Genomic DNA, 15,142 nt, shown 5'->3' on the forward strand with positions numbered 1-15,142 from the left:
CAATAGGGCGGGACGCAGTGGCTCAGTGGCAGAGTTCTCGCCTGTCATGCCAGAGACCCAGGTTCGATTCCTGGTGCCTGCCCATGTAAAAAAATAAAATAAATAAAAACTCATCAATAGATCCCTACAGCCTATATGATAAAACTCAATGCCATAAATATCAGATTCAAGGATCTTAAAGATCCAGTGCTGGCCTACTTCTCATTCACAGCACTTGTGACACCTTGCTAATAGCTTTATAGTCCTATAAAACCAATCTCTTCCCCAAACTTTTCACACCTCTGTTCTTCATCTTGCCTCATTCTCCAAGAAGCTTCTATTCACCCCTCATGCCCTTCTCACCTAGCCAGCTCCTCCCTGTCCTTTAAGGCTTCATTTAGTGTTTATCCATCCAAAGAGCCTTTCCTGAGTGTCAACACTGAATCAGATATCCCAACTCAGTGCTCTTCATTGATCCAGAACTACATTACCCATCCTGTATTTATAATTAACTGTTTATGTGGCTAGGCACATAATCCACAGAATCCACAGCTCTTATATCCTACAGGCCTATACACTGCCTAGCATGTAACAAATGCTGAGTTATACTTACCAAATGGGTAAATAAATACTCCCTGCACTTCTGAATATTGTAGTTGACTTTCTATCCATTAGAATGTGAAAGCATCAGGGTAGGTCTGTGACTTTATATCGGAATTCCCACTGACTGGTGTATTAGTAAAGGCTCAAATAAATGCTAAATGAATGAATAAATTAAGATTTGAACTGAAAGACTGAAAAGTAAAGACTGAGTAGAGCAGTAACAAAATGAAAGGGGCATTTTAAGACTAAATTGGTAACAATGAGTAGTTCAAACTGGGGAAAATGAGAGGCAGGGAGACCAGATAGAAGGTGAGGTGATATAGGCTTGATTTTGTTGGGTACTTGTGTTAGAATGGCAAGAAAAAGGTTAAATATGAGACAAATTTTGAATTAAAAAAAAAAGGGGGATTTGGTTATGTGTACGAACGAAGGAAAACAAACATCAAAGAAAAATTCAAAGTTTTCGTTTTCAATTGTGATGCTTTAATAGGTTTAAACTGCCATGCCTAGAAAATATGATGGTATGTAAGATGGAAAAGAGAAAAATAGAACATTTAAAAAATTTAAATCAAAATTCTAGAGAGAAATAACTATATATACTCTTGTCATAAGGTTAATACCCGTAGAACTATTAAAATTATATCTTATTTCATCCTTAAGATTATTTAAAAATACATTATTTTTTCAACTAAAAAAATTTTCAAATTATCTTTTTCTTAAACTCTACTATAAAAATTGCTATTGGGGGCGGGCCGCGGTGGCTCAGCGGGCAGAGTGCTTGCCTGCTATGCCGGAGGACCTCGGTTCGATTCCCGGCCCCAGCCCATGTAACAAAAAACGGAAAAACAAAATACAATAAAACAAGAAAATGTTTAAAGATGTTTCCCTTTCTTCCTTCCTTCCTTCCTTCTATTCTTCCTTCCTTCTCTCTGTCTTTCCTTTAAAAAAAAAAAAAATTGCTATTGGTTGTTTCAAGTGGAAAAGTGAGTGTCCTTCTGTTCAAGGGTACAAACATTCATATTTGTATTTTCATTATGAAAAGAATCCATGCAAATTAAAAACAAAATCTTAGATTGGCAAATATAAAATATTTCCATCAAATAAATTTTCAATATATATTTTAAGTTATCTATGAATAGAAAACAGGATTTCTTTAACTTTAAGCCAAAAATCATTACTTCACATATAAATTTGCAGAAGACATCTGCTAATGAATTTTTACACATTTTCTACACGTCTACTAATTTATTTGACTAAACAAATCAACATACACATATACAATCAATAGACTATAAATGGGGCTGTGCTATGGTGGCTCAGTGGCAGAATTCTTGCCTGCGTGCCAGAGACCCAGGTTGGATTCCCGGTGCCTGCCCATGCAAAAAAAAAAAAAAGAGAGAATATAAATGGTGTTGGGATGAAACTTAGATCACTGCCCTATGCCCCTCCTTACCCCTTGCCAATCTCACACACACACTTTCACAGATTAAATTTCATTCTTGATATATATGTGGAGAATTAATATTTTACTTATAATTAATTGGTCCCTGTTTCTATCTTTCCTCAGAAAACAACAAATAAGGTAATAACAAACTTGAGTAAAGCCAAGACCCCTGAGGAATAAGTATGCCCTAATCACAGAGCCTACAATGAGTGATTCTTAGAAAACAAGGAATTTTGTAGTGTTTGGAAATAGAATAGAAGGCAGAGATCCTAGATTCTATACCCCTTTCGTTTTTCAAAGCACTCTCTATTTTGTTTGCTGTATGACAGGGTCACATTCATTCTTTTTTCATGTAAATATCCCATTATTGCAGTACTATTTGTTGAATTTTTTGTTTGTTGGTTGGTTTTTGTTGGTTTCTTTGTTTGAGAAGCACATGGGCCGGGAATTGAACCAGGGTCTCCCACATGGCAGCTGAGAATTCTACCTTCAACTAACCTCACACCCCTCTCTTTAGTTTTCAGAGGTCTGTAAATCAAAGCACCGATTCAATCAACACAATTTAGAAACTCAAATCTCTATAAACTATGAATTTGTACAGTGAAGCTTAGTGTAATTCTGAATAGTCAAAATAATAGTTTAGGGACTTAATCTCTTAAAAGGAGAAAAACACCTTAGACTTCTAAAAAAACGTACAGACCACATAAAAATCTCAGTGAACAGAAAACCACAACAGAAATCAGAATTCTGATGGCAACTGAGAACAAACAATACACAATTCACAAACAAAGGAATTCGTCATAGCACAAAAGAATCTGTAAATTTAAATAAATAATTTAGGCAAAACTACTTCTGAAACAATGCTATATATATGCTATTTTTTTTTTCTGGCATGGGGGAATCGAACCCGGGTCTCCGACATGGTAGGCAATAACTCTGCCTGCTGAGACACCATGGCCAGCCCAATGCTATATTTTTGAATAGTGCTAAATTCATGTGCAAATTAACCAAAACTTTATAAATCTTGCAGTATACCTATACTGGCATCAAGTACCCTAAGTTATATACTGGGGACTACTATCATTAAAATGCTAACAGTAAAAGAAGAATCAATATAACACCAAAAACGTCTCACACTGGTGAAGTATCTGTACAGGTCTACTATGTTTATATATAAAATGACAGGATTCTTCAGCACTGAGAATTAAGCTATTTTTTCCCACAGTGGAAGCAGACTGGCAATGATCAAGCCAAAAACTCAACAAGTGCCCCTTCTGACCAACAGTATGCACTTGTAAAACAGCTGGCCATGGAATGGAATGACTCACTGGCCCACCCAAAAATCAAACTTTAGCATCATGCTCTAACCAACACACCAAGAATCTATTATTCAAAGGAAGCAAGTTTTGGCAGAACCTAGAGGGCTTCACAAAATCAAGGTGGAAGATAATTCCACTGGAGCTATCTCTCTTCTTTTCCCTCTCTTTCTGTGCATGTATCTATGTGTGTGTGTGTGTATATATTTATACATATATGTGAAGCTGTTAAAAAAGGACCTACTAAAAAACAAAAACACAAGGTCACAGTAGATTCATAATAGAAATAATTTTTAAGCACTTAGCAATAATAAATTGGAAATAGTTGCTAAAAAGTATTATAAAACATTATGTCCTCTCACCACCATATAGCAGTAATTTTAAAACGTTAGGGAAGAATCACCTAGGGAGCTCATTAAGAAGATTCTGATTCAGAGGTGTGAGTGGGTCCCAGGTATATGCATTTTTAATAAGTGCTCCCCTCCCCAAAGTTTCACAGGCCACACCTGGAAAAAATATAGCCCTAGACTGAGTATTAGGATATTATAAATAGAAAGCAAAAATTTTCATAGTCATCTTTTGAGGGTCAGGACTCTATTAAATCATGAAGAGCTTATACATCCATAGCAGAAGTTGAAATCAACTAATTGACTTGGCTGAAAGTTAACTAAAAGGGGAAAAATCTACACTAATACTCAAAAAATAATCATAGTTTCTTCTTATCTAGCACTGAAAGAACTCAAGAAAGCTCTCAATCATTACTTCACTTACCGTTCAAAACACTTGTGAGAACCACATACTGGGACAGGACTATTCTCCAAGACTTAAGTACAGAAGTTATGATAATTTAAATGAATGCTTGTAAGTAAAAGTCCACAGCTACATAGTTGTGGGCGTTCAAAAATGCTGGTTGAAGAAATAAATAAATGTCTCCAAAGTCTGAAGCTAATGCCTCTTCTACCAGGCAAATGGCCCTACTACAAATTCACCAAAAAATCAGATGCAAAACAACCTAAATGAATAAACTTTTAAAAATTCTGTAGTGTTCCAGGGCAGGCCACAGTGGCTCAGCAGGCAGACTTCTTGTCTGCCATGCCAGGAGACCCGGGTTCGATTCCCCATGCCTGCCCATGTAAAAAAAAAAAAAAAAAAAAAAAATTCTGTAGTGTTTCCAATTTTGTATTTTTAAGCAGTGCTAACCAACTAAATTAGACGCTCATTTTTAATTTTAGTGGAGAATTTTTGAGAAATAAATATAAATAACATTACTATTACATGAATACTTTCTCTAACTTCTACGTTAGAAGAAAAATGTGATTACATCTTTCAGTTGAGATTTACTTATATTTCAATAATCAGCAGCTTACAATACATAAAAATTTTGTAGTTATAGTTCAGTTCATACTTCAAACCTTTTTATAAAAATAAAAGCATGTTTTGCTTGAAAACAAATTTTTTGACCCAATCTTGTTATATTCAGAGCACTTCGATGCATCCTATCTTTTTTCATATGCTATCATTCAACATGCAGCTTCTCTTAGAGGACACCAGAAACCTACTTGCTAAGTCTCACTTCATTAGATCTTAGGGCCTTTGTTCCCATTCACTTGTCTGTCCCTGTTTCTGGAATTTCCTGGATTCTCCTCAGAGAACTTTCTTCAAAATACATTTCAAGAAGCCTGTCCTGCCATTTTTTTTCTCCGTATTTTCTCTTTTAATGCTTATACTATAAGAACTATGTTTTTTTCCCAGTAAAGCCTGAAGCTCATGTACAACAGTTTTAAATCACAGGCAACGAACCAATATAATTCATGCTAATCAAGGTATCAAGTTGCTGCATCCACTCTAAAAGCTAGTAAGTTATGTCACATATAAGTATAAAAAACTAGAAAGTTTAAAAGAAAGAAGGGCAACCAATTTTCTTAGTAGTGGAGCAGTGTGTCTGAAATATGCAAAAAACAATTATACACCATTACTAACTTTGCCTATCAAAACAGAATCAGTAATTGAATGAATAACCTAATATACAACTTTCATGCAGCAATGTCCTTTTTTCTTCACAACTGTCAATTCTCTTCAAACCAAAAACTTGTTAAACAAACAATAATCATGTAATTAACAAGTTTCTGAATGCAACAGGCAAAATTCTTAATTACTCAATAATTATTTGACAAATACTGTCAATTTTTAAAATACTAAACACTTGGTCCAAAATTTTGGTTTTACTAGATTCTGGTACAGATTACTAGAACTTTAAAAAGTGTATCTAATATAAATTTACAGGAGTAATAGTTTTATACTAAATACACAACTATCCTCTAATTTTGTTCACTAACGTTACAATACTTTCTTTAACTAGTGCTGTAAATAATTTCACTTGGAAAAATGAAGTCATTTAAGGGGAGTTAGAACAGTTTGGTTCAATACAAGGACAGTCTAGGCACTGACGTCCTGGTTAGCACATTGTAAATGGGGTCAGCCAAGCTCTGAAAAGATTTACTTAATAATGCAGTAATGTCTCACATCTCCATGGGTCAGGCTTCTTGCAACATCAATACTCAGAACACAGCTGAGAATCCAGGCCATAGTTGAAAATAGTAAACCAACATACATCCAAGTAGAAAAAAAAAAAAAAGTAGACTAAATTGTTATGTCATAAAGCTCATGCACCATACTCAATCAGCCCTTGATTTTTTACAAGCCATTCCATCAAATTCAGTTATCTGCACTCTCTAGTTACAGCAAATCTAAAACAACAAATTAGGGGAAAAGACAGATGAGGAGAAGCAACACAAGGTGAGCATGTCCATAGTAATGAGAAACGAAAGCAAAGGAGGGATGAGAACTACAAAAACAGAAAGATCTATAAATATCTAATAATATAGAAATCTAATTTTATATAATACAAGCAGCACAGGGATAAGAATTACAGTTACAAGACTACACTAAAGTGAGAACCATTAGGAAACTGACTTCTATTAAGAGAACTCTGGAATATTGTCATTAAATCACAACCATGCTAGGAAACCATTTATGACTCAGTCATTCTGTTCATTCATTCATTAAGCAAATATTTATCAAGTACCTACTATCTGATAGGCATTATCTAGGCTGCATTATTAGTATGATGTTAACAGTTATCTTTGTAAAATATTCTTAAAGATGAAGTAGCAGCATTTAACATATTTTAACAAATGTAAAAAGATCACCCAAAATCCTACTACCTCCTCTCTTCTATTCTTTATTCAGTTGTATGTCTCTCCCAATAAACTAAGAGCAGGGCCTACATAAACACCTCCAGGTTTCAGCTCTTGGTATACATAGAAGTTCAACACAGATTTGCTGAAAAACTATAACACAGAGTTATTTCAGTCCTAATTTACAAGTTTACATGTTTACACAACTGAAATAAGAATATATACACTATTTCTAATGGTGCTGTTTTCACTCTATTTCCCATATTCCTATCATTGTTCAAAATTTTAATGGCTGTATAATATGCCATCCCATTTAAATAATTTAGACAATGATTCTTCTAATGTCGTCTTTGAAGGTTGTTTCTAGTGTTTTTATATTACACAGCTAATTCTGCAGCAGATATATCTTGCTTTATATGCCGCACACTTTCATTTCTCAATGGAAATACTGGGCTCAACTCCAGAGGATAATCTACAATAAAAGTTAAAGTTAAAAGAAAAAGATTTTTTACCCTAATCGGTAGAATTTTAAAACACCAAAAAAACCACATTCACACAAAGAAATAGAATTCTATTTTGCCAAATCAAATGATGTGGCAAGCAATTTAAATAAATCCCCTAATTATTATGGGTTATTATGTCCAAAGTGAATTTATGCCGAAGTAAACTGTATTTTGTAGGACTGTTTCACATACAGTTAGAAAAGATACTTCTGGAGCAGACAGTAAAAATTCTGAGGTAATAGACAAGATATAAACTGTCTACTTAGAGACTTTTGGAAGAGGGTGCACACTTTACCTCCACTTCCTTGGCTGCATAGAGCTTGCTCAGACCCTCGGGGCTGCACAAAATGTAAGCAACTGACTTTGGGCTTCTTAAAATAGCCTCATTTTCCTTTCCCCCATTTATGGACTTTAAAGCAATAATTTACCTGGGTACATACAAGCACCTAAGCCTTGACTTCTGAAGTGGAATTTTATGGAATATGAAACTAGTGTACATATATATTCATTTAACAATCTTGGGCTAACCATCTACTGCTGCATCTCTGCAATACGGCCCTTTGTTGATTACCAAATTATTGACCCAGTTTCCTTTGTCTATTTATATGGGAGGAGAGCAGGGAGGAAGGAAAAACAGCTATAATTTAATTATGAATCAAGTATGATTGCTAACAATTACCTCTGATATGATAATTGGAATCTAACCTATAAAAGGTAACTTCATTGTAGAACGTCTTTAAGGCCAAGAGATAATCTCAAACGTTAACATTTTAAAAGAAACATGCTACTTAATTTATATGTTGTCTATGCCAATTTTTCGTCAAATTCTCAATTGAGAGATACCTGTGTATAACTGTGTATTGTGTACTTTACAGGCTTTTTCATACATATACACACATAAAATCAGGAGTCACCCGATACACACACACACATATATATTCATACACAATCAACCATTAGGTAGTATTTGAAGCAGGGATTCTATAGGTGTTGCTTAAAATACGGAACCTGTCGTTCCCAGAACTCCAATCACGGAATGCATTAACATTCCACACAATACAAAAGCGCATGCCATGACAAAGACCTCCAAACACAAACATACAAAGCACGCTTAAAAAACGCCTCTAAAGGAACTTCACAGCTGGCACGTGTGGCACACTCAAGTCACTGCTGTGGCAGCTGACAGAGGCCAATCACACACACCCAAGAGTGCCAGCGTGCCACCTAAGGAAGTCAAGCTGATGATCAGCGCACAAATCCCCCATCAAATAAAGAAAAGCTCCAAATCCCCACCCTGGAAAACAATGCCTGCGCCACCCAGAAAACTCCTTTAAAAAAAAGTGAAAGACTGGAGATCAAGGACTAATAAATATCAGCTTATAGCAGCACTACAGTAATAGAAGGGTTTCATTTGGGCAATAAAAAGAAAAGGGCCATACGATCCAGTCATCGCGGAAGTTTCATTTGCTAGAAGCTTTTCTCACTATTGGAAAGACGGTGGCGAGGGGGAAATAAAGACGTCTGTAAGAACCTCCCTTCAAGGTAGCGCACTAGAGCTACCACGATCTCCGTTTCCGTGGCCCCCTCCCACCCTCCCCAGCCGCCGCCTCCCACAGCCGGCCAGGCTGCCTCCGGCTTTCCTACCTTAGCTTTGCCGGCCTCCAGCTTCTTCTGTCTCTCTTCGTCCTCCATGGCCTCTGCAGGGCAGGGTGGGGGAAGACAGGGAGGGGATTGGAGGTAGAAAGAAAAGGTCGGTTCAGACGTAGTGGGACGGCAAGCTCCAGGGCCCAGAGAGCAGGGCCGAGCCCGGCTTCCAGCGCCCGCAGTCGAACCAGCTGCCTCGCTCACTGGCTGGTCGTCCTCGGCCGCACAGGGAACGCCGCCACCGCCGCCATCTTCGTCTCCACGTAAACACAAGGCCGAACGCGGGTTGGCTGGGGGGAGGGGCAGGGGAGCGGGATGCGGACGTCTGTTCGCGCAGCCGCCGCGAGTCCCGCTGGGCTCGGCAGGTGCGCCCGCAGCCCCTCCCCACCGCGCGCGGGACCTCGGGAGCGACCCTTGTCCACGCAGTTCTCAGCTTTCGAGTCTAAGAACCAAGGGAGTGGGTGCTCCTCTAGCCTTGGCCGGTTCTTGTCCTTCCTCCGGGATGCGCAGCTTCCAGGTGGGGGCGGACTAGGGGTCGGGTAGGAAGGGCGATAGGGCAGGGGGCATCCGGTCGGACCCCCACTCACTGTTCTAGGAATTCTGTGGTCGCTTTTAAAACATTTTTTTTAATTACAAAAATAAAGATGTCTAATGGTGAGATTAGAGAGCACTGAAAAGCCCAAAAGGAAAAAGTGGGGGGTCAGGGGGAGTCAGTTTCTCAACCTGCACTGACTCTATTCCAGGAGTTAGGAGAGCAGCTGCTTGTTCTCATTACTTCCTTATCCTGAAAGCCCCTCCTTCCCCATACTGTTACCCGCCCAAGCCCCTATTCGTCCTTCAAGGCCCACCTGAGGTGTCGCCTCCAAGTAGCTTTATTGATGTCTATTATTCCCTCCACCTCAATGGAGATGTTTCCAGTCATGGCTTATTCCTCTATGTCCCCTAACTCTATTCCCTCCCTCCTTGGAGCTTCCCCTTAGCGATGGTGTTCAGAAAAGGGCATAAGCTTCAGACCCAGGGGTGGAGACAAAGCCATTATGCACTTTCTAGTTTTAATGATCTTGCAACAAGGTACCAATCCTCCCAGAGCTCCAGTTTGTTCACCTAGAATTTTTGGAAATGTTGTTAGGATTAAACGAATTAATATATGTGACTGTCCCTGGCACATTAAAACTAACACAACTGGGAAATCATCGACCTACCCAGGCGATTAAATCCATCTCGACTCCTGTTGGAGACCAGGCGAAACCATAGCAGAGAAGACTCAAAAAATTATGAAAATCATTCCTGGGGCAGCCGTGTGTGTAGAAAGTGAAATCAGGGAAGATGTAACTATAGGACCTAGGACGGTGATCCACCCTAAAGCACGAATTTTTGCAGAGCCAGGCCAATAGTAATTGGTGAAGGGAACATAATAGAAGGACAGGCCCTTATTATAAATGCTCACCCTTATAATATCACCCCTCTTGCTGGAGATTTCAGAATCCAATCCTCTGGCCATTGGTACAATAATGTGTTTGAAGTTGGCTGTTATTCCCAAGTCATGAAAATGAGAGATAATAATGCTGAGTCAAAAGCATATGTAGGCAGAAGTGTAGTATAAATGAGTGCATCATTGGGGCTTGTTGCAAACAATACTCTTGAAGTCATCCTTGAGAATACAGTAATCTGTGGTGCAGACTGCTTTCCTGTGGTGTAGACTGAGCTACCGCAGCCCCAGACGCTACAGCTGGATTTCCTGATTAAAATCTTGTCAAGGTACCATCACATAAAGAAGACCATGAAAGGAAGTTCAACTAACAACAACATATGATATCAAAATAACATTTCATCTTTGACTACAGTCTTTTGCAAGGGCCACAGTATTTAAAATGCAGTCTTATCAACTCACAGAATAATATATATTGACTTTATTTTATAAAATTGAGTTAAGTAATGGGTTTTCATTGTCAATGACCTCTATAATTTATGTAAAATGTGTGATTCTCCTATATTGTTGCTACTTTTCTGATAATTTACAGTTTTTCTTTATTATATAAAATATTGGCTACAATTTTTAGTTATATAAAAGACCACCCATGATAAGAAAGAGCATATTGTTATATATTTGTTACATATACTAAACTAAATAAAAGTGCCAATGACAGGAAAAAAATAAAAATAAAATGAACACAAATAATGTCAATTTTCTTTCTCCTTGTATTTTCTTTATGTATTCTAATTATATTTTAATAATTTATGTACTTCTTAGTAAAGCTCATACTTTATCTTTGCATTACCAAAATGACAGTACTTTGCACCCATTAAATACTTGTTGAATTGAATTGCGCCATGTTTGTGAATTGAGCTTTACATTCTTTCCTTTCCCCTCCCTCATCTGTTCCCTCAGTACTTTCTTTTTTCTTCCCAGTCTCCTACCTTCAAATTCATTCCAGGGTGAACTATAAATTTTAAGGTCTCAGACTGATTACTTAGGTTAAGCATATTTCTTCTTTGTTATGAGCTATATTGGACTGAAAAACTAGCAGGTATGAACTAAAACAGGCCATGAATTCAATTGTAGAATTGGTTTTAAGTGAAAATTAAGGGTGAAAGAAAAGAAGAAGGGAGAGACTAAATAAAGACCTTAGGTCTGTCACATACTGAATACATAGATCTGATTTAGAAACGCTTAGATATTTTTAAAATATATTTGATCATTTTAGTTGCCATTCTCTAGATCTATGCCAAATCCTATATAACCCCAACCCATTCATTAAATATTTGAGCTGTGTATCACTGTAACACAATTATCTTGTTTCCTACATGTGAAGAGGATAGACTATGGAGGATCAGTTTGGTTGCTACTGCATTATCCCAGATAAGAGATGATAAGAGATTTAGACCCTAGTAGTGGTAGTGGAGGTGATCAGATGTGATCAGATTCTGGATATCTTTTGAATATAGAACTAATTGTGTCACGGGAGTTTTATATTGAATGTGATGTTTATGACAGGGAGGAGTCAAAGTTGACTCCAACATTTTTGGCCTCAGCAACTGAAGTGATGCCAGTAACAAATGGGGAAGAGCATATTTGGAGGAGAGCAAGAGTTTGGAGATTGTAAGTTGGAGATATATGTTAGGTATTTAAAAAGTGATGTATAAGTTGATACTTAGAAATCTGAGTCAGGAATATAGGAAAAAGGTCCAAGTTATAATTTGAGAAGAGTCAGAACATCGATATTATTTTAAGGTAAGAGATTGGATGAGATCATCTAGGGCCACACTAACCAATATAGCAGCCACTATCTACATGTTACTACTAAGCAAGAAGATATGACTAGACCGAATGGAGATATACTGTAAATTTAATACACACTGGATTTCAAAGACTTAGCATTTAAAAACAGAACTTAAAATATATCATTAATATTTTTATATTCATTACATGTTGCAATGATAATACTTTGGGTTAAGTAAATACATACTAATTTCACCAGTTTATTTTTATTTTTTTAATGTGGCTGCTAGAAAATTTTAAATTGCGTATGTGGCACAGTCATACTCTAGGAAGCAAGTTTAGATAAAGGAGTGATACAATGACTGAGTTTTGGAGCACTCCAACTCTGAGGGAGGGAAGGAAAGAGAAATCAGCAAAAAAGACGGAGGAATGACAGGAGACTTCCGGGTCAAGATGGCAGCTTAACAATGTGCACATTTTAGTTCGTCCTCCAGAACAACTACTAAATAACCAGAAACAGTACAGAACAGCTCCTGGGGCCACGTCAGTGACCAGACACACAGCATACCCCAGTCTGGACCAGCTGGACTGGCTGCGAGCACCCCCCAGAACCATGAGTTCCCAAAGCTGTGGTGGCCAGCACCCCTCCCCCACAGGCCACTTCCCAGAGGGAAAAGGAAAGGACTTTACCAGCAGCAGGGACTGGGCACAATCAAACGCCAATTGTGGAACTAATTAACAAATTCTGACTACTAAAAATAGGCCCCCAGCTTAGGTGAGCCTGATCAAAGCAGAGGTTGCTCATTTTTGCCCCGGTGCCAAGGGGGCAGGACTGACAGAAAAAGGGGGTGAAAAAAGAAGAAGGAAAAAGAGCTTTTTGTGGCTGTGTATCTACAAAGGCTTGACTGCCTCTGGATACAGCGGCAGGACTTTTCAGGCTGCAACTGGCCCAGGCATAGGCAGAAGTGAGCTCTTTTGGGGACTTGTCTGGAGTCTTTGCCTTCCCCAGGGGAGCGGTGAAGCCCCACTCAGTTGGAATCCCTCCATCAAGGAATTCAGACACCTGGGCTTGGTAATTTGAAGCCATTAAAACCAGCCTACAACCTCTCCTCTGTCTCCACCCTGCCCCCAGCAGGGAGAGTCTGCCAAAGTTAAAGGTACCACATCATCTTATGCTGGTGGGACCTGCAGTCAGACAAGCGCCACACACAGGGGGGATAAGAAAAACCGAGTCCAGAGACTTCACAGAAAAGTCTTTCAACCTGCTGGTTCTCACCCTCAGGGAAAACCGACACAAGTGATTCTTTCCTCCTGATAGTAGGCCAGTTTGGTCTGGGAAAATCCGGCTGGAGTATATAATATCTAAGTAGACCCTCCTAAGTGCGTGTGTGTGGGAAGGCACCTCACAAGCAGGGCGAGAAACAAGAAAACAAGAACTGAAAAATTCTCCTCTGTGAAACAAAACTTAAGCTAAAGGCCCAAATAAAGTTGAAGGGAATGTCAAAGAACAGATAGACAACAAATTCATCCAGCAAGAAAACCCTAGATAAAAGAAGTGAAAGCAATCTCCAGAATAAACTAATTAAGGTAATTAAATGTCTAGACGCCAGCAAAAAAAAACAAATCACACTAGGAAAATTGAAGATATGGCCCAATCAAAGGAACAAACCAACAATTCAAATGACATACAGGAGCTGAAACAATTAATTCAGAATGTACAAACAGACATGGAAAACCTCATCAAAAACCAAATCAATGAATTGAGGGAATATATAAAGAAGGCAAGGAAAGAACAAAAAGAAGAAACTGAAAGTCTGAAAAAACAAATCACAGAACTTATGGGAATGAAATACATAGTAGAAGAGATGAAAAAACAATTGAAACCTACAATGGTAGATTTCGAGAGACAGAACATAGGATTTCAAAACTGGAGAACGGAACATCTGAAATCCAACAAGAAACAGAAACTATAGGAAAAAAAAATGGAAAAATATGAGCAGGGACTCAGGGAATTGAAAGACAATATGAAGCACACGAATATACGTGTTGTGGGTGTCCCAGAAGAAGAAGAGAAGGGAAAAGGAGGAAAAAAACTAATGGAGGAAATTATCACTGAAAATTTCCCAACTCTTATGAAAGACTTAAAATTACAGATCCAAGAAGTGCAGTGTACCCCAAAGAGAACAGATCCAAATAGACGTTCTCCAAGACACTTACTAGTCAGAATGTCAGAGGTCAAAGAGAAAGAGAGGATCTTGAAAGCAGCAAGAGAAAAGCAATCCATCACATACAAGGGAAGCCCAATAAGACTATGCGCAGATCTCTCAGCAGAAACCATGGAGGCGAGAAGACAGTGGGATGATATATTTAAATTATTAAAAGAGAAAAACTGCCAACCAAGAATTCTATGTCCAGCAAAACTGTCCTTCAAAAATGAGGGAGAAATTAAAACATTTTCAGACAAAAAAATCACTGAGAGAATTTGTGACCAAGAGAACAGCTCTGCAAGAAATACTAAAGGGAACACTAGAGACAGATATGAAGACAGGAGAGAGAGGTGTGGAGAAGAGTGTAGAAAGGAAGACAATGAGTCAAGGTAAAAAGAAGGAAAATTAGATATGACATATAAAATCCAGAAGGCAAAATAGTAGAAGAAAGTACTACCCATGCAGTAATAACACTGAATGTTAATGGATTAAACTCTCCAATCAAAAGACATAGTCTGGCAGAATGGATTACAAAACAGGACCCATCTATATGCTGTCTCAAAGGACACGAGGCCAAGGACACAAATGGACATTTACACACCAATGTTTATAGCGGCATTATTAACAATTACCAAGAGATGGAAACAGCCAAAATGTCCATCAACAGAGAGTGGACTAAACAAACTGTGACATTTACATAAGATGGAATATTATGCAGCTGTAAGACAGAATAAAGTTATGAAGTATGTAACAACATGAATGGACCTTAAGGACATTATGCTGAGTGTGATTAGCCAGAAACAAAAGGACAAATACTGTATGCTCTCATTGATATGAACTGACACTAGTGAATAAACTTGGACTATTTCCTTGGTAACAGAAACCATCAGGAGATAGAAATAGGGTGAGATATTGGGTAATTGGAGCTGAAGGGATACAGATTGTGCAACAGGACTGAATATAAAAACTCAGAAATGGACAGCACAATACTACCTAACTGTAATGTAATTATGTTAAAACACTGAATGA

At 38.0% G+C, this 15,142-nt stretch overlaps 1 protein-coding gene and 1 pseudogene across 17 annotated transcripts in view; one reads left to right on the plus strand and one right to left on the minus strand.

Moving 5' to 3' along the window:
* AKAP9 (A-kinase anchoring protein 9) overlaps window positions 1–9,050 on the minus strand; it is a 206,743-nt gene extending 197,693 nt beyond the window's left edge. For 16 of the 17 annotated variants that reach the window (XM_077164310.1, XM_077116955.1, XM_077140571.1 and 13 more), the window contains exon 1: window positions 8,687–9,050. In XM_077164310.1, coding sequence (XP_077020425.1) covers window positions 8,687–8,734 — 48 coding nt within the window. In that variant the 5' untranslated portion in view covers window positions 8,735–9,050. Of the gene's footprint in view, window positions 1–5,842; window positions 5,862–8,686 lie in introns of those variants that run through there. The other variant, XM_077148220.1, reaches the window with a different exon arrangement.
* A 618-nt stretch (window positions 9,051–9,668) lies between these two features.
* LOC143681279 (dynactin subunit 6 pseudogene) lies at window positions 9,669–10,499 on the plus strand (annotated as a pseudogene).
* The last annotated feature ends 4,643 nt before the right edge of the window (window positions 10,500–15,142 follow it).

This window comes from Tamandua tetradactyla, chromosome 1 (genome assembly GCF_023851605.1).
Source record: "Tamandua tetradactyla isolate mTamTet1 chromosome 1, mTamTet1.pri, whole genome shotgun sequence".
NCBI classification, from domain to species: Eukaryota; Metazoa; Chordata; class Mammalia; order Pilosa; family Myrmecophagidae; genus Tamandua; species Tamandua tetradactyla.